The sequence below is a fragment of the Mercenaria mercenaria genome, chromosome 4 (assembly GCF_021730395.1).
Source record: "Mercenaria mercenaria strain notata chromosome 4, MADL_Memer_1, whole genome shotgun sequence".
Taxonomy (NCBI): domain Eukaryota; kingdom Metazoa; phylum Mollusca; class Bivalvia; order Venerida; family Veneridae; genus Mercenaria; species Mercenaria mercenaria.
In genome coordinates, this window is record NC_069364.1 from 88,820,319 (window position 1) to 88,845,949 (window position 25,631).

Here is a 25,631-nt window from a genome sequence, read left to right on the forward strand (position 1 = left end):
ACATGTTTCATGATATTTTACAGGTACCAGTTGAAGTTAAAAACGAGTATGGAGTTCATGACATCAATGTGACTTTCTCTATCACCAATGTGAACGATCCACCCAAGTTTGTGACGGATGACTCCCAGATAGACATAGAACTGTCTGAAGAAACCACAGCCCCAACAGTACTCAATGCTTCCGTTATTCCTGTAGCCGATCCTGACACAACAACCGACCCTCCATTTGATAATCTAACGGCCACAATAACAGGTACCTGTAAATGATGAAAACTATTATAGTTGACCTGTATACTTCCATTGAAATTAACATAATAGTTGTGACTTCTCTGCACATATCAATGTAAATTTGCTTGCTAATTCTATCTTTTTTGTTTAGGCTGACTGTTTCGATATACAGTATGTATACATGTGATGTTGAAAACTTAGAGGAAGAAAACTCAAAATAAACACAAAATAGTTTACAGTTCCTTACTTTAAGTGCAAATGTGGATTTTGCTTTGATGTAAACTGTTCATACAATGTGTGATCATATTATGTAAAGACAACAACAACAATGGTAAAAAATCAATCAAAACGCCTGCTTTGGAAAATAAAGCCCTTTTTGACCATTTAAGTTGCGGTTCAGTCGAAAGAACGATGCAATCAATGATAGTTGTATTTTGTGTTGCTGTCTAATCAATATTGTGTTTTAATTTAAGATCTTGAAAACAAAGAGGCTGCAGATAAGCTTCCATTTACGGCTAGCGTTAATACGTTTGGAAATGCAGTGACAGTGACGTTGGCAAAAGCACTGAACCCGAAACTTCGACATTCATATCTGTTAGAATTAAAGGTATGGTTTAATCATATCAATAAAACAAATGTAAATCATTTAATAGAAACAAAATGTAGTTGATTTATAAAAACATCGTAAATAAGTTGTGGCAGTGTAGGGGTAGAGCGTCGGACTCTTAGTTGGGTAGCAGAATTTGACGGCGATCTGTTATATCACTAATTAAGAGAAGAGTGCTGGTCAGAAGTCCTTGGAGCTGTCATCCACCTTAATTAACACAAGTAGTTTGAAGATTCTCTCAATACAATTTGTTGTTCCTATGATTTTGTTTTCATTTTTTAGCTAGTCCCAATACGTGACTCTAGTTACCTCTTCTGGTAGTCCTTCCATTAATACCAGACTGAAATGAAATGAAAGGGATAATTATGTCACGAGCTGGACTAGGCTATATTGAGTATACAGTGAAAATATATAGTTTTATGTTTATTAGAATAAAGGTTTTACTCTTCCGGCAAACACAAAACTTTTTTGTTATTTCATGCATTTAATAGTAATTTAGTTTAGAAACTAATTCGATGAGTAATTTTGAACCATCAAGTGAATCTAAGACAAGACTTTACAAATACTAGTAGTACATCTAATTTAAAATTTAACTGTTGGATAAAAAAACAAAGACGAGTCTTAAAAGGAAAAAATACGTGAAAGCAGTGGAATATTTATCTTATTATGTTACCTAGGAACTGGCATATATTCTACCGTGTTCAAGTATATTTCTGTTCCAGTGAAATTATATTAGTTTGAGACAATGATATTTACAGGATATAATAAAATGCTGTAAGGTATATAACAGAAAACGTTCTATCACATGTTTTACCTAATGCAAGTAAAATAACGCCATTTCATAGTTTTGGTGATACACTTATGTAATAACATTTTGACTGTACGATCGATGTTTTAGCACAACAAAGCTTACATTTGATAAAAGAATCTTACATTTGTGTATTTCCACATTGAATTTATTAGAGTCGTTGAATAAAACTGATAAAATTCTCTGCAGAGTCTCGCATTTTAGTATTTAATTAAACTCGTGTACTAAATTCAGTATGAAAATTCAGTATGAAAAGACACAAATGAAAGATCTTACATAACTTTACATGCACATTAAATATTGTCTGTGTGAATTATAGGTGGAAGATACTTCTGGAGAGTCCGACACTGTGGATTTAAACATAACCATTCTAGACGTTAACGAAAAACCGACATGTGGATCACCGAGAGTTAACACGAGTGCGACGGTAAGGGATGCTGTAGACTACGTCGTCACGAGATTAACCTGCAGGGATGACGATTTCAGTGAACCGTATCGGTCTTTAACCTATAGTCTAGAGGGAGACACAAGCACTACAGGTACTGTATACGATAGAGACATTTACAAGGTTAAAGGTTGGACTGCAGTTGTGTTTACTACAAAATGGAATTGGAAGTTTACAAATAGTGTGATGCGTTACATTTTCGGAGAGAAGGCATAACAGCTTTTTACCAGCAAAATGTAAACACATTTGCCTTTTAAGCTTAGATTGTTGGTTCAAATACCAAGATCAAGGCTTTTGTTCTTTCCAAAATACTATGTTATTGAAGACTTTACCCTAATTATGCATCTTGCAACTTTGTTACATGTTTAGTGCACTCCTTAAAATTACTTTGAACATTTCAGCCAATTTAATGTCCATACACACATGTGGTAAGTTGCAAAATATTGCTGATATGCACATAATAAATGTATTTATATTGTATTACGGGAGAAGATTCAGTGTATAATGCATAAAGAGTGAAATACGTAGGCAGAACCGTGTTTGGTGTATATTTCTGTTAAAACCATCATTAAGCAGGAAATCCGAAGTTGCTAATAAAGACGATCAAAGAACTTGTGTTTACATTTAACATATCAAAAAAGTTTTCTTCTAGCCAGTTGTTTGTGTGTATTGGGATGAAGTTGACCAAAACATATCATTCATTTTGCAGAATGTCAACGAGTTTTGAACTTTCTTTGCAGACTATTTCAAAATTGACTCAAGTGGAGCTGTACAGCTGAAAAAGACCCTCACATCGTTTACAAGTGGTACAGTGTTATCCTTTACCGCACGGGTAACTGACGGCGGAGGACTCTCTGAGACTGTGCAAATTGCAGTTGATGTCATAAGTATGCTTGCGTTCTTATAAAGGAAGCATTCAGAAGCAAAAAAAGTCGTCATGCAAACTATAATTGTTTTTAAAAATAACTAAGAATATATACTTTTAACGGCGTATGTAAATTTTTAAGATTTTGTTCTCCGGAAGTGGCAAACTAGATCTAATTGTATGTTGGGTCATGCTAATTTTGACTTTTTGAGGACGCAGAGAGTTTGTCCCAACATTTCGTTTTATCATACGACTTTTTGTTTATAGGTTTTGAAATACATGTGACTGAAATGCTTGTGCCATGTACAAAATCATGTGTGATACTCGAGAAAGACATGTATATTAAATTTAATGATACCTTCATTTTGTTTTATGTTTACAGCTTCATATCCCCCAGAATGTGGAAAGCAACAGGTAACCCAAACAAAATCAGAAAGAACGGACACTGGGGATTGTTTTCAGCTAGCAGTTGATTGTAAAGACCCTGTACAGAATGAAACATTAACGTTCAGAGACCCTGGTGGCAATGGTACACAACTTTTCTCTCTGAAGGATGAAAGTACAACAAATGCACAAATTTCTTTGTGTACTACTAATTCATTGCAGGGAAATGTCGGAGAATGGCATGTAAGTTTTGTTAAGAAATATGAGATTACAAAAATTACACTATGCATCTCTTACAATAGAAAAAGCCATCATATAGGAACTAAAAACTATGTAATGCTTTCACCAGAATATTTTATTACCAGATGGATATTTTACCATCAAATGAAAACTAAAAGATGAACATTATGATGAATCTTTCACTATGATATCTTATCATAAGATGAAAAAAAAACTTTTAATAAAAGCACCACTCCTCTTTTACCAGTAAGATGAAAACTTATAATTGCACCATGCTCATCTTTTACTAGGAACTTTTATCATTAGATAAAAACTTAAAAATGACTGTTTATACAGAGCTGCAGACACATAAAACTCGTATCTAGTTAACAGTCGTTTAGTAAAAATCATGTTGTTTTTTTAAATGCTTTTTTATATATATCCATAGTCTTTTTACTTATATAGGGTATAGCTTTTTAACCAAACACACACTAGCGTTCAAGTCGACAAACAAACCTCTTTATTTCATGTTGAAATAAATACGGTGTAGTTATTGTTCTTAGCTTCAAGTATGAAATTTGGGCATAATATATTTGAAAACTTAACTATGAAGTAACATAATTGAGCCGCACCATGAGAAAACCAACATAGTGCATTTGCGACCAGCATGGATCCAGACCAGCCTGCGCACCCGCGCAGTCTGGTCAGGATCCAAGCTGTTCGCTTTCAAAGCCTATTGCAATTAGAGAAACGGTTAGCGAACAGCATGGATCCTGACCAGACTGCGAGGATGCGCAGGCTGGTCTGGATCTATAAGAATGTAGAACTCGGAAGGTAATCTGAGACGAGAAGACCAACATTTTAAATACATGTTATGTGAGTTACTAGTATTTGTGTTAGCAAAATATTGTAATGGTTTCGTTTTATATTCTTTGAGGTATTATCTAATTCCTAGGGATACTTCGACAATAAACGTGTATGGGATTTTATCTTAGAATATATAAAACTGCTATATAACAAAAAGAATAAAAAACAAAGAAAACAAATATTCAAATTTCATATATTGCCGAACATGATAATATACGCAATTCATACTTATTCTTCCGGTTATATTAAAATACAGAAACATATTTTCAGATAAATCTGGTTGTTGAATCGAAATACGGTTCCCGAAATATTCAAATTATCATCAAAGTTGAGGATGCAAATGATCCTCCTACATGTACACCTGAAAAGAAAGACATCAAAGCCTCCGTAAAAGATGAAACTGACAAGGTTGTATTTAGCCCAATTTGCAGTGACCCTGATGTCGACACAAATTTCAAAACATTGACATACACACTGGAAGGTCAAAGTGACGTTATATGTGAGTATATAATAAATTATGGAATGGTGTTATCGATATTTAGTTGTTTAGATGACCTCATAGCCTAGTTGAATGAATTCTGTATGCAAAGACACAATTGTATAATATCCTCTATTTATAAACAACAACATTACGAATATCAAATACCCGGTATCATTGTATGTCCATTTGTTCTTCAAGTTCTCGTGGTACCATTAAGACAATATATCGCTTGCAGCCTACACTAACAGATACTATTTTGTATTTGTACAGCATATTTCAAGATAGAAAATGGTGCTATAGCGCTTGCTAAACCTCTTTCTGATATCACTGGATCAGACAATGTGCTGACGTTTACTGTGAGAGCTGAGGACGGTGGAGGATTGTTTGATACGATCACTGTTACCGTTACTGTTGATAGTAAGTATTTATCAATTATTACTAGAAAGGAGTATGTATTAACTTTTACTTTGGAGAACTGAGGACGATCAAGGATTGTATCATATGGTTACTGTTACCGTTACTGTCGATAGTAAGTATTTATCCCAAATTACCGGAAACTTTTACTGTGAGAGTTGAGGACGGTTGATGATTGTTTGATATGTTCACTGTTAGCATTACTTTTAATAGTAAGTATTTGTCCGATATTACTGTAAACTTTTACTGCAAAAATTGAGGACGGTGGAGGATTATTTGATACGGTCACTGTAGACGTTACTGCAAGTAGTAATTAAGTATTCATAACTTCTTACTGGAAACATTTACTATGGGAGCTGAGGACGCTGGAGGATTGTATGGTACTAATGCTGTTACCGTTACTATTACCAGTAACTATTCATCCGATATTACTGGAACGGATAATGTGTTTATATTTGACTGTGAGATTTGAGGACGGTGATATATGATTTTGTGTAGCCGCTGTTACTGTTACTTTTGACAGTAATTATCAGATATTACTGAAGGACATAATATATTGGCGTTTGCTATGACAGTTGAAGATTGATACAAAGAATAAGGAATACATATCCATGGTATCAGTTTTTTTTTATTTTGAGTATTTCTCTAACCGGGACTTATTATGCTTCTGTGTTTACAGGTTGAAATAGTATATGTTTATTACTTTTAGATGATTTTCCTCCCACATGTGACAAAACTGAATTTGAAGTTGTTATAAGTGAAGCTACAGATGCCGACGTTTGTCTGTCCGCGGAAATTGGGTGCACTGATACTGTTCGAAATGAAACACTACTTTACAAAAACATCTCGGGCAACGGCACTGCATTGTTTTATGAGAAAGACAGCACAAATGCCGAGATTAAATTGTGTACAAGAAAGAGCCTACAAGCACAATATGGAGATTGGGAGGTAATAGAACTAATCCTGATTTATTTCATTAAAGTTTGAACTTAGCGTTTAAAGAAGTACCTTTCCTTTCTTGTAAACAAACAAGCCAAACCGCTCTATTGAATGTATCACATTTCACTTAACGATGTATTGCTTGAATTCCAAGACATAAATGCAGTATTATTGTCTCAACAGAATGAATATTATGTTCATACCACTAAAAGACATACCATTGGTCAAAACGAATTAGAGGTCTAAATCCTTCTTTGTTTATATACGGACTTAAACCACTTTCGCTCTCAATAGCCACTTCATTTAGATAAAAGCAGAAATATATTTCAATTAGATGATGAATATGTATTTATAAGTATAAAAACTTGTTAACCAAACTTTAAAATTTGATCGGCAACCATGCACCAAATTCATTAACTCAAACATTATGGATGAACGGCGAGCTGGTAACTGGGATTAAAAACACAATATGAATATGAGCCGTGCCATGGGAAAACCAACATAGTGGCTTTGCGACCAGCATGGATCCAGACCAGCCTGCGCATCCGCGCAGTCTGGTCAGGATCCATGCTGTTCGCTTTCAAAGCCTATTACTATTAGAGAAACTGTTAGCGAACAGCATGGATCCTGACCAGACTGCGCAGATGCGCAGGCTGGTCTGGATCCGTGCTGGGCACAAAGCCACTATGTTGGTTTTCTCATGGCACGGCTCATATGACCTTTTATTTTGATTCTTTATGTATGTTAACATATTTTCTTAAGTGGTTTAGATGTAATGTTTTTTTTTGCTCATGGGCCCTTTACGTGTTAACAATCATATACATTTGTCATCACAAGAAATTGTCCTTCATTTCAGTTCAATGCTGTCGCGAGTTCCTCATATGGGGAAACAAATCTTAAAGGAATTGTTAGAGTGAGCGATAAAAATGATAGACCCGAATTCTCCGCTCCATCATACAGTCATTCTGTGTACGAGAACACAACAGAAAATACAGTACTGTTAACCGTGACAGCAACAGACCAAGACTCCGGTGCTTTTGGAAAACTGACTTACCATTCTAAAGGTAAACATTAACAGTTGTTGGCCGTATGTATAGCGGATTGTAATTTAGTCGATTTAATCGTTCTTTAAACCAGTTTAATAAAGGTCAGGTCTATGCTTATGTTTTTATTTAACAGATATATGACAGTGTGCCTCTTTTTCGAAATTCCAAACATTAGCTTGACACACTCTGCTAATAATTCATGATTATTTTACAGGTATGGACGATTCCGGGTTGTTTTCATTAAACAAAGATACTGGTGAAATTTCTATTGCTTCTACACTGGATGCTGATGCATCCGACTCAAACCTATTTGTGTATGTGGTAGAGGTATGTCTATGTTTTATGTATCAAAGTATCTTCTAATAGAGTTTATTACTTAATCAGTCATTGCTGATTGTTATGAAATAAAATATTTGTGTCTCTTGCCGTGACAAAATGCATTGCCAGTAGTTTATCTATTTGCATAAAAATGATAATTTCTAATGTTTATTATGGTACATTAGGCCAAAACAGGAACATTTTAATATCTAGTGATTCGTTCATATATTAGGAATACAAATAGAGTCGGTTCAAAATATGTTAAAATAGAAATATATTGTCTGTGACGATTGAAGTAAATGGAAACTCTATAGATATTACAGCGTTTTTTATCGAATTGAGTTATTCATATTCTTTGGTGTTGGGTACTACTTCTTTTGTTATTTCACAATGTCTTTTTCATATCAAAGGATATTCAAACTTTCAACCTGACCGTGAACAAATATCTAAAGGATATAACATAAAATGTTCATTTGAACATTCTCAAGTTTTTAAGTAAGAACAAAAAGCCATTACTAGATTGTAGAAGAAGACATCTAGTTTAGGTTGTCATGTTTCGACTTTAATTGATCTTTACGGGCTACCAATAATAGTGAAGTATAAATCATATATTTATTTAGGCAATAGATGGGGCTTCGATTCCACTGTCTGCTTCAACAACTGTGTCTATACAAGTACTCGATGTAAATGACGAGAAACCCGTGTGCGACCCAACCAGTGTTACAGTAGGCATATATCTGTTGGATCCACTAGATACTGTAATAACACAACTTGATTGTACCGATGCAGACATAACGGCAAATTTTCGAATTCTTGAATACAGTGCAGCCTCATCTTGTGAGTATTTTATCTAACATACAGTTACATGCTTCGACTCGGTGTTGTTACAGTTCCATATCCGTTTGTACCATAAGGTCCTTCCAATGTATTTATATGATAGAAAATTGTTTAAGCTACTTGTAGTTGCACAGGTTAATTCCTCTCATATCAAACCCAGTGTGCTATTAGTTTGCTTGGTTGAGTCCCAAACTTCTAAAGAATGAATCATCATGCAAGCAGACCTTATAACATATTTTATAATTTCGGTTTACTTGGCAACTCAAAGAATACTTATTTGTAAAATATGATACTTTTAGATACAAATGTAAGTGCCCAGTGGCGGCCATAAAAAGACTTCCTGTTACTGTGTGTATTTCTGGTCAACTGGGCCATGTAACGCTAGCGATCGTGCGGCTGTTAGACATTTGAATATACTCAATCAAGCCTTACTACTATTATTATAATTACTAGTAGTTGTGTTCTTTGTTTCTAAACTACCGTCTCTCCGTTTAAAAGAACAATATGATTCTCTGGCATTTTTACATCTTTTCGATGGTGAGGTGGAGGAGGAAGGGGAGGCGTGACAATGCGATGAATTCGAAAAAGTCGGACTAGCGCATCATGGAACAATGATAAAGAGTACCCAAAAGTTTTAAAATATGATGAAAATATAGTTGAAGTTTTTTATAGTATACCGATCAATTTTGTAACAGGTTCATGATCTGAAACACATTTTTATTTTCCATATTAAATTCAGATAACAATTTAAACATCGGTTAGGCGCAGCAAAAGAAACAATTTTCATGATGAACTCATCAAAGCATTAATTGTAAAAGCAATTATAACATTTTACAAGTATTGGAATAAAGTCTGATAAAATATTTAGCAATAACTAGTATGTAAAAAAACACAAGAAATTAAACCAAAAGTTTGTTTGGATTAGCAAAAGATAATAGGTAAGGGTAGATTTTTTCTCGGAAGCACAGATCACCAAAAACACAGCCTCAGAGCCACGCATTTGCAAAATAGGCCCACAACAAAAAGAAGAAAAATAATGGAAATATAGTACAGACGGGTCGCTTCAAAAATCTAACAAGTACATATAAATTTATGCCAAATATAGATAGAGGGGGAAGAAGTGGTAAGGGGTAAAAAGGGGGAGGGTTGGTGGAGGAAGTTGAAGGGGAAAGTAGAACAAGGATGAATATACAAATGGAATGCTTAGTTCCTAAATAACAATTACACTACAACGTAAACCACAGTAGCGCAGACATTTATGTACCACAGATAAACACACAACCACACCCAACTAACATAGAAAAACAGACAAGTACGATACAAGAACACAGTAGGGCACCGCTTTAGACTCACAAGCACACAAACGCACACAAACCAAATAAATGATTCCGAGAACGAGGTATTGTTTATGTTTCAATTGTAATCATATCCAATGTCAGTTGTTTAGATGGCATTTACTGTGTAATATCCGCTGTGTTTGACTATATAAGAGATGAAAATATGTCACAGGGAGAAATTGTATTGTTCATGTTTTGAAGTATTTATTCATATCTATGTAACATGTTGTGTTGTCCTGTCTGTACCATTGTTTGTTCTTGTTATATTGTCTTTGTCCTGTATCGTACATGTTTGTAAATATCCTGTATAATACAAGAGGTACGAATCACATCTTAAAGGCATTCACTGTCATTCATTTACATCTTGTACAGATAATAATCTTTCTTCTAATACCTGCATGAAGTGACTCGGTTTTTCTTAAGTGTTCTCGCAATAACACGGCACGCATGCGCATTCATAGCATCGTTTACGTCATTTCTTGTTGTTGAAGCTTTTCAAGTATTTATGAGTAATATATACCTTTGCATGCCATAGATGAGAACTTCCATAGGGTAACCACTTTCTTAGAAGTGTAGAACCAAACTACGAAAATAATTAACAATATTTCACGTTTTCAGACTTCAGTGTGAACAGAACAGGACACGTTACGTTGACAAGTAAACTACCAAGAGATGTAACGCAGCACGAGGTTGAAGTTAAAGTAACAGACTCGGATAAATCGTCAGACCCAAACTTCTCAACAGATTTCGTCATAACCATCAATGTAGACAGTAAGTATCAGTTAGTCCCATCCGTGACGTGACTCAGGTTACCCCCTGATGGATGGTCCATTTATAGACTTTAATGAAATGAAATTGATAATCACGAGTTGGACTAAGTATAACGTGTAGCTTCAACAACATTAACCGCGTTAACCTCTATTGTCATCGAACTGGCCAAAAGGCAGAAACTATCTCTACATGTATTAGCTTAGATGTTCTGAAAGTAAAATATCATCTAATGTATTTCCATGTAGTTCCAGAGTTTTTTTTTTACACAAGAAATATCATTCAGTCCCGAAATTAGATAGAATAGAACTTTCTGGAAATAATTGTAGATTTTAAATAAATTGTGAACAGCAATACTCACATTAACCAAACAAGATTTCAGCTTATATTTAAATATTTGTCTTTGAATTTGACTGATATAATTTATACAATTGTTTTCGAAATTTACAGACAACGTACCACCAGTCTGTTTGCCAGAAATTATTGTGCGAACTTTGCAAGAAACCGAGGAGGTTGGTGTGTGTCTAGATAAAGAGGTTATCTGCACAGATCCTACAGGAGGAGAGGTCACACTGCAAGCTGAAAGTGGCACAGCAAAGAATAAAGATTTGTTAGAGATAAGGATCCATTCTGAAACAGGGAAGCTAGGACTTAGTGCTTGCATTAAGTCAAGTCTAAAAGACGAATTTGGAAATTATGAGGTGAATACACTTTTAAGTTACGAGTTATTTTTAATTATTCCAACTTGTTTGATTGATTTCTTCAGTAATCGTCAACACCAACAAATATTTAAGAATTATTTTAGAAGAAATACTGGTATAAACAATTTGTATAAGCTACCAGTATAAAGAATTGATAAAGTTGTTATTTGTCATTCTTAATACGATACATGTATACGGAGTAATCAGGGCTAATCTTCATATCATATTAGATCAGTTAATCAGTGACAAAGATGTTTGATTACTTGAATGCACAAATTGCAACGATTTCCATTTTATTTCTGTTTATTGTGCAGCATTTACTCGTTCATTCAACTAATTTATGCACGTATACCCTTTAAACTTTCAGCTTATTGGGACAGTAACGAACGGCTTAGGTACTACAACTGTCAACTGGACTTTTACAGTAGAGAATGTCAACGAACCTCCTGTGTTTACCCCGGACACCTACAATATACAAGTGTCCGAGGACCAAGCGTTGAATAAGGAGATACTGAAAATAACTGTCTCTGATCCAGATGATGGTAAGGGCAACGCGGACTTCGAACTAGCTGATGTTACTGAACAATGTAAGTATATATCCAAACCACGTCTCTTCATATGTTTTAATATGTATAGCGCTTGAAATATTGACCAAGTATTGACAAATCGCCTACAGGCTAAGGACAAATATGTTGTATGTCCGCAATTTAAATGAGGAGTTTTGGTACTGAAACAGTCAAAAGCGCTATATGTTACACGTTCAATGCAGAGACATCGCCATTTGAATAATTGATTCAAACGATGTTATTTTGATTGGCACTCCCTAATTCAGAACACCACTGTGTGTTGCCGTACTAGCTTTTATACTACGGTAGATCTTGGGGGCGGTATTTGGTACCCTAAGTTCGATCATGACATATACGATCCTATATGATGAAAAATTGTAGTTACATATACGCAATCGAACACACAAACATAATTAAAATACTTAACATTACATTGATTCACCACTCTTTGTTTCAGCACTAAATGTGCATTGGCACTCTTTATTTCAGCATCGAACGATGCATTGCTGCTCTTTATTTCAGCATCGAACGATGCATTGCTGCTCTTTATTTCAGCATCGAACGATGCATTGCTGCTCTTTATTTCAGCATTGAACAATGCATTGCTGCTCTTTATTTCAGTTCATTTCAGAGCCAGTAGAAGAGTGCTGTTCTTTATCTCAGCATCAAACGGTGCAATGACGCTTTGTTAAATACACCAAACGGTGCAGTGACGATCTTCATTTTAGCAGCACATGATTCAATGACGTTATTTATTTCAGCAACAAATGACGGAGATTTTAATGGAGTGTTGTCTGACGTATTAATTTTCCTGAAAGCTGTTCGGTCATTTTATTCATACAGACAGTTTAACGCAACGCTTAGGAACGTCTACAAATACAATGTAACGGTGAGTGCAGTGGCTTAGCTCAAGACAGGCACAAAATAATGGAACACAAATTAAAAACATTTCATAAGCTACTACTATTTTCAAATTTATATGAATATGAATATGAATTCAAGTTGTCTAGAAATGCAAGATACCATATATACATATTAAAAACAGTATATTGAAATCGATCAAGAAAGAGGTACGTGCGTAGTTGTTGGATGAAAAAGTCAACGATGCATTTTTAGCCTCCGTGCCAGTGAGGTTAAATTCTCCGACTTTGATGTACTTTCGTCACATCGGTTGTGTAAGAAAGTTAATCAGCTATGATGTTAAAAGGAGTGTGGTCCAACTCAGATGGCCGCTTGGGGTTCGGAGGGGCATATTGACTTTTTCTGCTCTTAAACAGCTATAAGATGTGGTTGAGCGCAAAAGCTATGCACAGAATTCTGGTCGAATGACATTTAAAGTGTAAAAAACTACAAAGTACATGTACACTATAATTTCCACATGTAAAAGAATATATTTTCTTTATTCTGAAAAGGCTGTTGATAAGAGCGGATTGAAATCGATAGCTCAAGTAACGATCGAAGTTCTGGATGTGAATTCGGCACCTATATGCAGTCCAACGACATTAGAATCTACTATTGATATTCTTGCCAAAGAGAATGAAGTAGTGTTTGAACTGTTCTGCTACGATACGGATATTGAGGCTAATAATATTGAGCTCGATTATGAAATAGTTAACGGTGACGTAGGTGAGTTTACTGTCGTGATTAATAAGTGGAGCGATGGTCTGATAGTTAAGGCGTCGGCCGATCAACCTGGGGATGATTTAAGCCCCGCTTGGGTGACGGTCACACCTCTAATAAGACTGCTAGTTTTTCTAGGAAATTGACTCTAAAGCCGTACAATGAAACTTGAAGCTTTCATACTTATCGAGCAAAAAATTATAAAAATAATAACACTATAAAAATAATTATGTAGCCAATCAATCTTGCATTATTGCAACTTTATTTTCCACTTTGATTTCTGCTCTCTACTTTTAATACTTTAGCATTGTCGTATTATTTGGTTCACTGCATATTGTTCTTGTTTCATCTATATAAAAACACAATCAGTTTGAACTTGAGGGAATGGTGTATACGCTAGATTTGTTTTGTCTTTAGAAAATCATCCATGCCTATCTGTCGCTAACATACGAGATAGGTGTGCCACAGTGTTTGTTTTCTGACATTGTAGGTTTTATATCTTGCTAAATTCGTTCACATACTTCAAAAATTGTTTAAAAATATCACATGTGATCAACTGTATGGTCTGCTACGGAGCAAGTAATATTTGTCAGTGTTTAAGGCTGGTGACGATTTTAGAATATGGTGTTGAAAATAACACTTTCTTACGTTTGTATTTAGATGGGTATTTTAACGTTACGGGTAATGGAGAATTGATTGTACTGAAGCGACTGCCACGAGACGAATTAATATATGGCGTAGCAATAGCAAGTCTACAGGTGAAGGTCAGTGACAGAGGAACACCTCCATTGACAACATTTGTTACAGCTTCAATAACTGTGGACAGTAAGTTTGTCATGTTTTTTTGTTGTTGTTCTGAAAGAATTTCTTTTGCTGTTAAGCGGATGAGAAAAAATGCTAAATGCGTGAGAACATATATGTAACTGTTTGATGGTACACGTTTCCCTTTCATACCATTTCCAGTCTATATAGTTTTCCATATTATTATTATTCTGGTTAGGAAACTTGGTAGTCAGAGTTCCAAAAACTCAGCGTCATTTAAACATATGTAAACATGTATTTATATGTATTGTAGGAAATATTCCTGTGACGTGTAAGCCCGCATTCATTCCACCAAGTGTTTGGATACAGAACGCATGCGTCACAATAAAAATGGACTGTACGGATCCAACAAAAAGCGGAACAGATCATCTAAAATACGTAATGTCTGGTAATTTCACCCAAGGATTTACCGAGAAAAGCAACTCCCTAGGGACTATTGAATTGTGTTACAATCTAATAATAAATGGTGTTTTTCAGGTAATATTAAAGTGTGTTAATCATTAGTATATTGAAGACAACTTAATTGCAAACAAAGCAAACATAATTTATATGAATATATTTCTTTTCTATTTTTGCTTGAGCCGAAAATAGGGTTTATTCTTAATATACGCTTGTTTAAATAGCACGTGCTATAGAATGCCGAGCGTGAACATGTTCCGTGTTGGGACTCATAAGTCTGAAAGTGCAATAGCTACAGCATTCAGACTTCACAGGATGAAATAAAACACACTGCTTCAGGTAGCTCCCTATTGTTGTTGGGTCAAAAGTCACAGTGATGGTTCTTAAAACCTGAAATTATTTCCGGACACTTAAGTGGTAAAGGGTAAAAGCTATGACTTATAAAGTTTATATAATGACTAAGTTCCATGGGAAAAAGACTCCAATTGCCTATTGAGGTCATTGACATACAGGGGCGCGGGGGCCCAACTTAAATTCTTTTAATAAATTTTCTAAATGTCTTCACTCTAAGTAAAATAAATAAGATCTACAACTTTCAAACATTTATACCTAAATAAAGGCACTACTAAAACAGGATCCTTGTTGTGTATGGGATCAGTTGGTTAAAGGTCAGGGTCAAGGTGACTCGAATATTGGAACGTTTTATAGATTCTGTTGCATAAGACAGCTTCGACTTTCAAATTTTACAGAATTATTGTTACTAGAGAAAAGTTCCTGTTGTTTTTTTAATCAGTGGCTTTAAGGCCAAGGTCATGTAGCCTTGTACAGTTTTGGTTACAATTATGACTAGAGCTAGTGTCAGATCCCAACTGTTTTAGGTCAATAGGCTAAAGTCAATGTCACAGTGACCCGGAGACAAACGGTTTCTGGAATATAACAAAGTATGAAAGGTACAGTGTTAAAACTTTACAAACAGTCTTGTTACCGCTAACCAGTAGAAAATGGCGTTTTATTCCTTCAGTTCAGGTTTTTGTTACTGTTTTATAGTATTTCCGAAATTCACTTTTTCCTCTAATTGTTTTTAGCTCACCTGTCACGAAGGGACAAGGTGAGCTATTTTGACCGCTTGATGTCCGTCGTCCGTCCACAATTTCTAAAAAAATCTTCTTCTTGAAAACCACTGGGCAGAATTACACCAAACTTCACAGGAATGATCCTTGGGTGGCCCCCTTTCAAAATTATTCAAAGAATTGAATTCCATGCAGAACTCTGGTTGCCATGGCAACCGAAAGGAAAAACTTTAAAAATCTTCTTGTACAAAACCACATGGCCTAGGGCTTTGATATTTGGTATGTAGCATCATTTAGTGGTCCTCTACCAAGATTGTTCAAATTATCTCCCTAGGGTCAATTATGGCTCCGCCCCGGGGGTCACATGGTTTATATAGACTTATATAGGGAAAACTTTGAAAATCTTCTTGTACAAAACCACATGGCATAGGGCTTTGATATTTGGTATGTAGCATCATCTAGTGGTCCTCTACCAAGATTGTTCAAATTATCCCCCTAGGGTCAAATATGGCCCCTCCCCGGGGGTCCCAAGTTTTACAAAGACTTACATAGGAAAAAAAGTTTAAAAATCCTCTTGTCAGAAACCACAACACTTAGACCTTTGATATTTGGTTTGTAGCATTGTCTTATGGTCCTCAACCAAAATTGTTCGAATTGTACCCCTTGGGAAAAAAGAGGCCCTGCCCTGGGGGTCCCAAGTTTTATATAGACTTATATAGGAAAAAAGCTTAAAAATCTTCTTGTCTGAAACCATACGACCTAGGCTTTTGATATTTGGTATGATGCATTGTCTAGTAGTCCTCTACCAAAAGTTTTCAGATTATGCCCCTGGGGTTAAAAGAGGCCCCACCCTGGGGTCACTTAGTTATTATGTGAGTTATATAGGAAAAATACATAAAAAATCATCTGATCCTATTTCCAAGACTGTTTAATCATAATTACCTGATGACCCCAAGTAATATGATGTCACTTGACTGTGACCTTGACCTACTGACCTACTTTCTTGTTTTTTAAGATTCAGCCTTGAAATTTTGATGACATACACAGTTTTGCACACAAATCGTAAAACTGAATTTCATTGACCATGAATGTGGCCGGCTGACTTTCTTAATATTTTATCGTCAGTTTGACATTTGAAACATGTAGCTCATATTACTCAGGTGAGCGATCCAGAGTCATCATGACCCTCTTGTTCTCAAGTCCTCTCCCTCTACACACACATTGCACACCCCGCCCCACTTTAGTTTGTTATTTTCAGTTAAGGTGCTGGCTTCTTATTATCTCTGAACCTTCACAACACCCCAATCAAATGTGAGAAAAGTACTTACAGTTTGTTGTATTTCTCAATTTATGTTTTTGCAAGAGTCCACAAGCCTCGGCAAGCCTCATTACCGCCCAATACGCAGGTGCCCTCGGGACGGATATTTCTATCCGATTCGTAAACACATGACAGATATTATTATTCCTGAAGGCGAAACTTATTACTTTTGTAATATTCTTATTTTACAAACAAACTGCCGGACTGTGGTTTACACAGTTTAGGCAAGGCGCATCGTGGTTTTTGGCATGTTCATTCTCTACAACAATGAAATACAAACATTAAATGTGCGACAGTTATGTTAGACTACAATGAAAATAAACGAGTGGTACTTATAACAAATTTTGTATACATTACAGATTTCTGTGGATGTGAACAATGGTTTGAGTATATATACATTCACTGACAACATCATTGTAAGCTACTCTCAAGCCACACCAGTGTTCTCAAAATCCAAATACACAGTCACTATTTCTGAGAACACAGGAACCGGTACAACAGTATTGACTGTAGAGCTAGATACAGCGTCAGCAGAACTGATAAAGAATCTGGAATATAGTATTTTAGGTAAAGATTTGTTGTGCTTTGATTACATTATGATAAAGATTTGTTTTATTAATATATCAATTTCACAGTTTACCACTGGCGTAATTCATCTCACTTTTGAAATAATTAGCAATATCAAATTCCACATGCTCTCGAATAAAATAGTACTGATTTGATATTCTTGGGGCAGCTTTTTGGTAAATATACAGTTTTAAGTTATACCTAATCCTGTATACATGAAAATTAAATTTGAACAGCACTTTGACATATTTTTTATTACATGATTTTGGGTTAAATTGGCTGATAGAATATGAAGAAAGCTGAAAGCAATCAACTGAGTTGAATTATGGACTGACTTACAATTTTTGTTGGGTATAACGTCACACCGACACAAATATGTGTCCTCACGTGCTCCTCCGTGCATTATTTCATCAAGGGCGGCCACGTGGGCGAACCAACGACCTTCCCTTCTGTAAACCTGCTGGATGGCTTCCTCACATGAAGAAACCAGCGCCCTGAGAGAGGCCCCCGAACTGACTTTTATACCTAAAGACTGCTAAGTCAGTTCTGTAAGAATATCCATTCAATGCCTAGCAAAATAAACGTTTGCAACATTTTATTTCTACAGTTTAGTCATGTTTAGTTAATTATGAGTCACGCATAACTAACCAGCAACAGACATTAAAAGCGCTTTATGCCTTTGTTTAAAATGTGGTTGCTACATTTATCGTTAAGAACATGGAATATTTTAATTTCTTAGTAAATCCTATTTCCAATTCTTGTTTTCTTTAATATTTGTCAAAGGTTTAAATATTAATTAACATTGAAAAAGGTTTTAATGAAACCATTGTTTTTTATTACCTTCCTTCAGATTTCTATCTGTAAAAGTTCATGTGCAGTATAAAAAGTAGTGACTTTCAACGCTTGTTATTATGCATACCGTCTACTATTTGGACAACTTTTCCATCTGTTTTAGCATAAATTTAAGGCCGTATGGAACTTTAAAGTCCCATAATGTCAAAACAGTTAAAGCAATAGAGAGTATGCATAATTACTTTGTTAGAAACGTACTACTTCCAAAATTGCACGTAAATTTATACGATTGGAACCATAAATGGAGGTAATCTAAAATGTGGATTCAATAATACTTTCTACGTTGTCAAATATCCAAACCTTTGACAAAAATATGAGAAATAAACTACCGAAAATAAGGTTTAACAACGGAAATATATATATATATATTATGTGCATTGCAAAAATGTGGCTGCAGTCATTATGACCCCTTACACAATAACAAAAAAAGTATTCAAAGTCATCTACAATATAATATTATTAATCAAGCAATTTCATATTGGCCTTGTTATTTGTCCAATACGACTGCCCGAGGACAAATAACAAGGCCAATATGAAATCGCTTGATTAATGATAATATTATTATTCAATTTTCAACTGTTGACGGTAACACCGTAAGAACTCTGTGAGTTACCTTATAAAAAGGTATGCACGTTCAGGCGAAAACTCTTGACAAGTTGTTTATGGCGTATTTTAGAAATCATGATCATTTCCGCCATTAAACAAAATGAGTTGTATCCTACTTGAGAATAATTTTGAGGGGTATTTTTAATGCGACATGATCAAGAGTAACTAGAACTTACCTTATTTTTTGTAATTCCTATTTATTTTCTTTAGCGAATATCTTATCATTTGAACTGTGATACAAACTGCTTTAAAAGTCATTTCCTTTTAGGCTGCAAGCAACGAGACATAAAATTATACACATATGTGTTGATCAAGGTAATACAACCAACCAAGCACATATTATATAGTCCCATGCCTCGTTTAATTCTTATCCGAAATTGTTTGCAGTTCACAACTGACACTCTTGTTCGCCAATTTATTCATCCACTTTCCAGCATTTGAATTGCTACAGTATTTATCATTGCACAAATAGTCCACACTATCAAAATGTCTGTTAAAGATAAGTCTCATCCTTTTATTCAATCTGAGTTTCTATATTTTCTTATTATTTTCCTTTGTAATCTCTGAGGACGTACATCCCGCTCAGTCATACTTGGTTATTAAATGGACACGCTGGACGATTTTTTGTCAGAATGTGAAAAAAAATGTAATCTGTTACTCTGATGTAAAACAAAATGGCGTCATTTAAAAATCTAACGGAAGTGGCTTCTCCGTATTGGCCCTCTATTTTGAACCAATCAAAATGCTTGAATTCCGTATTGGCCCTGTTTTTCTCGTATTGGTCCTGTTTTTTTTCATATTGTCTCAGTTATGTTTCTGTTTCATATGATGTTTGCAATTGATCTAATACAGTGTGTAGTATTGTAAAGTTGAATAATAATACGCAGTATAAAGCAACATACCCGAAACAAAGTCACAGACTATCAGGTATCCAAGTACTACATACAAGTTTTTACTGATTCTGGTTAATTAAATTATTTCAAGTTCAACAAAATGTACCGTTTTGTATGATCACTGTCGAGATATTTCCCGACGTTTCTCTAAATGTATTCCTCACACACATACTCTTAAGAATAATCGTGTGCCAGTTATTACGTTTTTAAAAGAAACTTTGATTGTTTCAGAGTATATGTTGGTAGTGACATCTGTTTAGTGTTTGCTATTGTTACAATAGATCTAATGTAATATATAAATAATCTTTTATATTTTTTCGAAATTATGTAATGTAATTTCGAATAAAGGAGAAAGCTAGCCGATTGTTTTGCTGGAGCGGCCAGCAACGCTTACTATGTGCCGGAAGGATGACAAAATGTAAATATTTATAGTTGCACGTTATACCAAGGTGGTCGGTGTAGATTACAGTTTCACTTTAGTATCATATAAATCATAGTATCATATAAATCATAGGAGATAACCGGACATTCACGTATAAAATCATAGGAGATAACCGGACATTCATGTATAAAAATGGTAATAGTTACTTGGGTACAGTCGTGACAGCCGAAAACGACTCTTTAAGTCTTTACCTTAAATTGCTCCATTTCCGGCGCAATGCAAGTCCCAAAACAAATGGTTTGGATTCAATAATTACAATAAATGCCTGCTTACACAGGTTAAAAGCCTCAATTTTAGACCAGAAACTTCGAAACGATAACTTTGATATATGTCATAGGCGATTGATTCAGACTTTAAAAACTGTTTCCGTGCCGTTCCATGCCGTGGAATAGAATAAACTTGAATATTTTTGCAATTTACGCTGGTGGTCATAGTGAAGAGAGGTGGTGGGGTGAAATCTTTGAACGATTATCACACTTTCTGAAATCTTGGTCCAGTTCAAAATACATTTAAATGTATTCCGTCAGCATCTACCGTGTGAAGGCAGGTTGACATATAAGGCCAAAATGTATACGGCAATTCGGCCGGCCGGCCGACCGGCCGGCCTGATTGATTGATTGATTGATAAACACGTATTTTACAAGGAAACTCATAAAGATGCTATTGTTTGCATTTTTGTAACATTGTTATGTATAAATTTATAACCTTTTTTTTGTACTCAGACACTGGCTCTACAGAAGGTTGGAAGACATACTTCACTTTAGATAAAATCAGTGGTGAAATACGGACGTTGACTAGCATAAAAGGCCTGGCTGATCAAGTGATCACACTTAAAGTAGAGGTAATACTACAATTACTATATGTATTTTAACGATAAACTTAAGGTAAACATGTCTTAAGCGTGTGTAGTCAACAAAAGTCACAGTGTCCAATCAGCCAGTCTATGCCAATACTGCTATAAACAGTACAGATTTTAACAAATCACCCAGCACTGAAAACCAGTCGAGAATCGAGCCTGGATCGCTATTGGTGTAGGACAACCACTGCACCATCGTCTCCAGTTGGTTGTAGCGTGAGCATATTTATTTGTCACAATTTCTAATTATATCTTTATTATTTGATTAAATTTTGACTTTCTATTTTATAGGCAATAGACAAGTCTTCTCAACTTCGTTCGTCTGTTCTTGTGGAACTTACGATTCAGGATGAAAATGAGCGTCCAGCATGTACAATTACATCAAGAAATCTAGATATAGAAGTTGACGAGGCTGTTAATACACCGATTATTTTGCTCAGCTGTAGTGACCCGGATGTAAAAGAGGATTATCGGACATTGACCTACGATATATCCGGGGATAATGGTATCCAGCTAGCTATATTATTTTCCCTCTTAAACCTGGTACCATGTTGGGAAATTATCAGCACTTTGTCATAAAAAACAAAAGCAGTGCATTACACATAACACTCCCTTCTGTTAACTGCATTATTTGTTTATTTTTAATGTAAAACCTGATACCATGTTGGGAAATTGTCAGCAGTTTAAATTAACAAAATTTAGAAGTTAGTCACGTGTAAATAGTTGAAATAGTTCGAAGTAATACGGATAAAACATGTTGCATTCTAAATTAAACTGTTTAACTGTGAAGTCATAACTGGAGAGCCAAGTAAATTTGTACCTGGGCAAGAACCGGCTGAAATAACAGTTTTGTAATTTAACCTCAGAAATTATTAGGACAGATTCATAGTCAGAAACTATGTAAACTCACAAAAACACGAATTGTTGCAAATTATAACCAATAACTATATCTCCCGCCACACAGTGGTGTGGGAGACATATTGATTTACTCCTGTCTGTGTGTCCGTGTGTCTGTCTGTAACAAATCTTGTCCGCGCTCTAAGTCGAACAGTTCTTACCCGAACTTCACCAAACTTGAACAAAATGTGTTTGACAATAAGTTCGATAACTAGCCAAATCGGCCTAGGCACTTTGGAATTATGGCCCTTGATTTACCGAAAATCGCATGCCAGTATCCGCACTTTAAGTCATTGGTGACTACACAGATGCCAGTATCCGCACTCTAAGTCATTGGTGCATGGTTGACTCAGATACATAACTATTCATATGATTAGGCAGTTGTGGGAGACATGAGTTTTTCTCAAAAGAAGCTCTAGATCAGTATGAATCAGTAAGAATAAACTATTAAAATCAACTTTATATTTTAATTATTAAAACGTTCTTCTTTTTCCAACAGTTGATGTCTATTTCAAATTTGCCGGAAACCCAGCTGCATCGGTAGTAATAAAGGAACCTCTTAACATCCGTACATTCGAATACGTAATAACACTGACTGTGAGTGACAAAGGAACACCGCCTCTTTCATTCTTTGAGGATTTCAAGGTCAATGTGAACAGTAAGTCGGACCTTTTCTCCCGAATTAGTTTATGGAAAGTGTGCATATTACAACTGATTTTCTTACCTTTATTGAGATTTTAATTTGTTAGATCTAACGACGCACCGATCCTTTACTAAGAAAAATAATTTTTAATATGCTGCATTACTCGTATAAAAATAAAATGAGCCGCGCCATGAGAAAACAACATAGTGGCTTTGCGACCAGCATGGATCCAGACCAGCCTGCGCATTCGCGCAGTCTGGTCAGGATCCATGCTGTTCGCTTTCAAAGCCTATTACAATTAGAGAAACCGTTAGTGAACAGCACTGAGTCTGGATGCGCAGGCTGGTCTGGATCCATTCTGGTCACAAAGCCGCTATGTTGGTTTTCTCACGGCGCGGCTCAAATAGAGTCGCCGCTGTGGCTATACCTAACAGCTTTGTGACTTTGTGTCTGCTGTTCATTGTAAAACATTGCTCGTCCATTAAAAAATGACGTTCTTTTGCAATTTATTTTAACTATTTTATTACTTTTACTTCCGGTGATTAAATAAATTCAGTCTGATATTCAATAAAATTAATATATTGAGACCTTCTATGTTCATGACGCGATCTTCAAATGAACCGACTGTCTACAATATGCAAAAATGAAAACCAGTTTGAATGCGCTTGTTCTGAAACATAAGTCGCGTAATTAAACAAATTGTCTCTTAAGAGTTAACGTCTGGGTTCCAGTAGTATAGCTTTTATATTTGTATTTATCTATTTAACTACAACACATACCGTTACATAACTATGAAAAGGTGTTTCTCTTAACTTTATTTGCGCATACTATAGGAATATCGCCACACTTATATGGATTCAATGTATATATTTGAAGCATTACCACCACCTGTAGATGTAGTTGCGGTTGCAACAAGTTTTGATACTATAAGAGTGGCATGGGACTACGCAAGACCGGATTACTATGACGTCACAAAGTCATTTAAAGTAAAAGCCTTGTCGTCTGCGAATGTTATTGTGAAGGAATCACCGACTCTAGATTCCAGTACGCGGGCATATAATATTACTGGACTATCGGCAGTGACCCAATACATCATCGTTGTTGACGCACTTACAAATGACGGGACAAGAGCATCAAATGCATTAACTGTTACTACAAAAGGTAAGTATTTTGTTAAATTGAGTACGCACAGGTAGTTGTATGCTAATATAATAATATTAACAAAATTCTGAATCATTAGAACATGATTATATCTAACTTTTATCTGAAATAGAGATGAAAATATTTTTCAGTTAAGATGGATATTTGATACAGTGCTGCTTCAGAAACTGAGTTTGTCACTGTTAAAATGTTTATAACCGGCCCTCCTTCAACTGTGTTTAAATTATATTACATGCCTTTTTTCTCAGAGTATTGTCTTTATCTCTGTTGGTATATGCGTTGATAAAGTTTTTAGTTGTAGCCTCAGAGAACTGAACATTTATATGAGAGATGGCGCAACATATGGACATTTGTCTAGAAACAAAATATATAAGACAATTTTGATGCATTGCACGCAAGCAAGCAACACACCACAGTCTCAGTTTGATCAAGTCTGATCACAAGATTTAATGCAACAAACAACACCTCTCACACATCCAGTTATAAAGACACATTTGACACATTGGATGAATTTATGATTCAGAACGCATATCCTTTCTAAGGATATGTGCTATTCTACTTTACGTTTTCTTCTACCAGAGGTACCTGTGTTAACAAATTTCACGGCTACAATGATTGCTGATGACAAGGATTACAATGAAAGACTGCGCGATCACCTGTCGCAAATATATTACGAGTACAGAAATTTGGTCGTGGATAGCGTACGTGCTTTTATTTTACTGGTTTGGGCTTTTTAAAGCAAAGGAAAGGATAGTTATTCGTATCTGTGTGATGGTTTAATGTTTTCAGCAGTTACAATGTATATTTTGTTGACGTTTTTTTCTCCTACATTTTCAAACACTCACTTTAACAGCCACGCCGAAAATATAAAAAATATATGAAACTTAAATGAAAGGAAGCATGGAGAACTGTGTTTGCGTAATAGTAGATTTATTTTCTTCTAAAAATACCTGCTAGTATATTGAAATAAGCAATTGATATTTAGTAAATGACTATTGTCGAAGTATCACTTTTAGTAAAGTCAGCGTATAGATATGACAGTTTTCTTTTAATTCTAGGTAATGTTTGCACTAAAAGGGGTAGCTGGCGTTGTTGGAATAAGTGATGTTAGTTTCAGGTAAAATGATATGTTTATACCTGTGAAATATCTATATCTAAATAAATTTTATGTTTATATTTGTGTTCATAAGGTAATGTTTACATTGTATGCTCACCGCAATTTGACAGAAACCTGTTTATTCTGACATTGTTTTGAAATATAATTTTTATCTAAAAATTTCATATTTCTCATATAAACGTCTACTCTGGTACACTATCCCATAATTGGTACTTTATGAGCTTAAGTTATACATCACAACAAAGAGACAGTACCTAGTTCTATACATTTTATTTTTACAGGCCATACAACAGCATTTTTGTGGATTTCACAGTTATGCTGAACCAGTCGGCAAACGTTGATGCTACAATACAAAAATTAAACCAAACGGTGTCTTCCGGATACGTTCAACAGCTGCGTGTGCAGTCAAATTTCTTCCAAGCAGCCGCAGGAGGTAGTCTATTTTGGTACAAATTTTCGTAGTGCAGTACATGTTGTTCCTTCTCGACCTCGAAAACTGTTGTCATTACAAGCTGGCCAATCAACACCGTGACCTAGAA

The 25,631-nt window shown here is 35.2% G+C and overlaps 1 protein-coding gene across 6 annotated transcripts in view; it reads left to right on the top strand.

Annotated features, from left to right (window-relative positions):
- Positions 1–25,631, top strand: part of LOC123552393 (uncharacterized) — a 104,381-nt gene that overhangs the window by 45,061 nt on the left and 33,689 nt on the right. For all 6 annotated transcript variants that reach the window (XM_053541904.1, XM_053541905.1, XM_053541909.1 and 3 more), the window contains exons 13-38: positions 24–252; positions 701–834; positions 1,962–2,181; positions 2,828–2,974; positions 3,335–3,579; positions 4,693–4,921; positions 5,174–5,320; positions 6,027–6,265; positions 7,113–7,320; positions 7,517–7,629; positions 8,241–8,457; positions 10,413–10,565; positions 11,013–11,263; positions 11,631–11,850; positions 12,591–12,718; positions 13,242–13,455; positions 14,110–14,274; positions 14,525–14,748; positions 17,418–17,625; positions 21,141–21,259; positions 21,566–21,779; positions 22,671–22,829; positions 23,691–23,975; positions 24,555–24,676; positions 25,034–25,092; positions 25,374–25,525. In XM_053541904.1, coding sequence (XP_053397879.1) covers positions 24–252; positions 701–834; positions 1,962–2,181; positions 2,828–2,974; positions 3,335–3,579; positions 4,693–4,921; positions 5,174–5,320; positions 6,027–6,265; positions 7,113–7,320; positions 7,517–7,629; positions 8,241–8,457; positions 10,413–10,565; positions 11,013–11,263; positions 11,631–11,850; positions 12,591–12,718; positions 13,242–13,455; positions 14,110–14,274; positions 14,525–14,748; positions 17,418–17,625; positions 21,141–21,259; positions 21,566–21,779; positions 22,671–22,829; positions 23,691–23,975; positions 24,555–24,676; positions 25,034–25,092; positions 25,374–25,525 — 4,801 coding nt within the window. The remainder of the gene's footprint in view (positions 1–23; positions 253–700; positions 835–1,961; positions 2,182–2,827; positions 2,975–3,334; positions 3,580–4,692; positions 4,922–5,173; positions 5,321–6,026; positions 6,266–7,112; positions 7,321–7,516; positions 7,630–8,240; positions 8,458–10,412; positions 10,566–11,012; positions 11,264–11,630; positions 11,851–12,590; positions 12,719–13,241; positions 13,456–14,109; positions 14,275–14,524; positions 14,749–17,417; positions 17,626–21,140; positions 21,260–21,565; positions 21,780–22,670; positions 22,830–23,690; positions 23,976–24,554; positions 24,677–25,033; positions 25,093–25,373; positions 25,526–25,631) is intronic.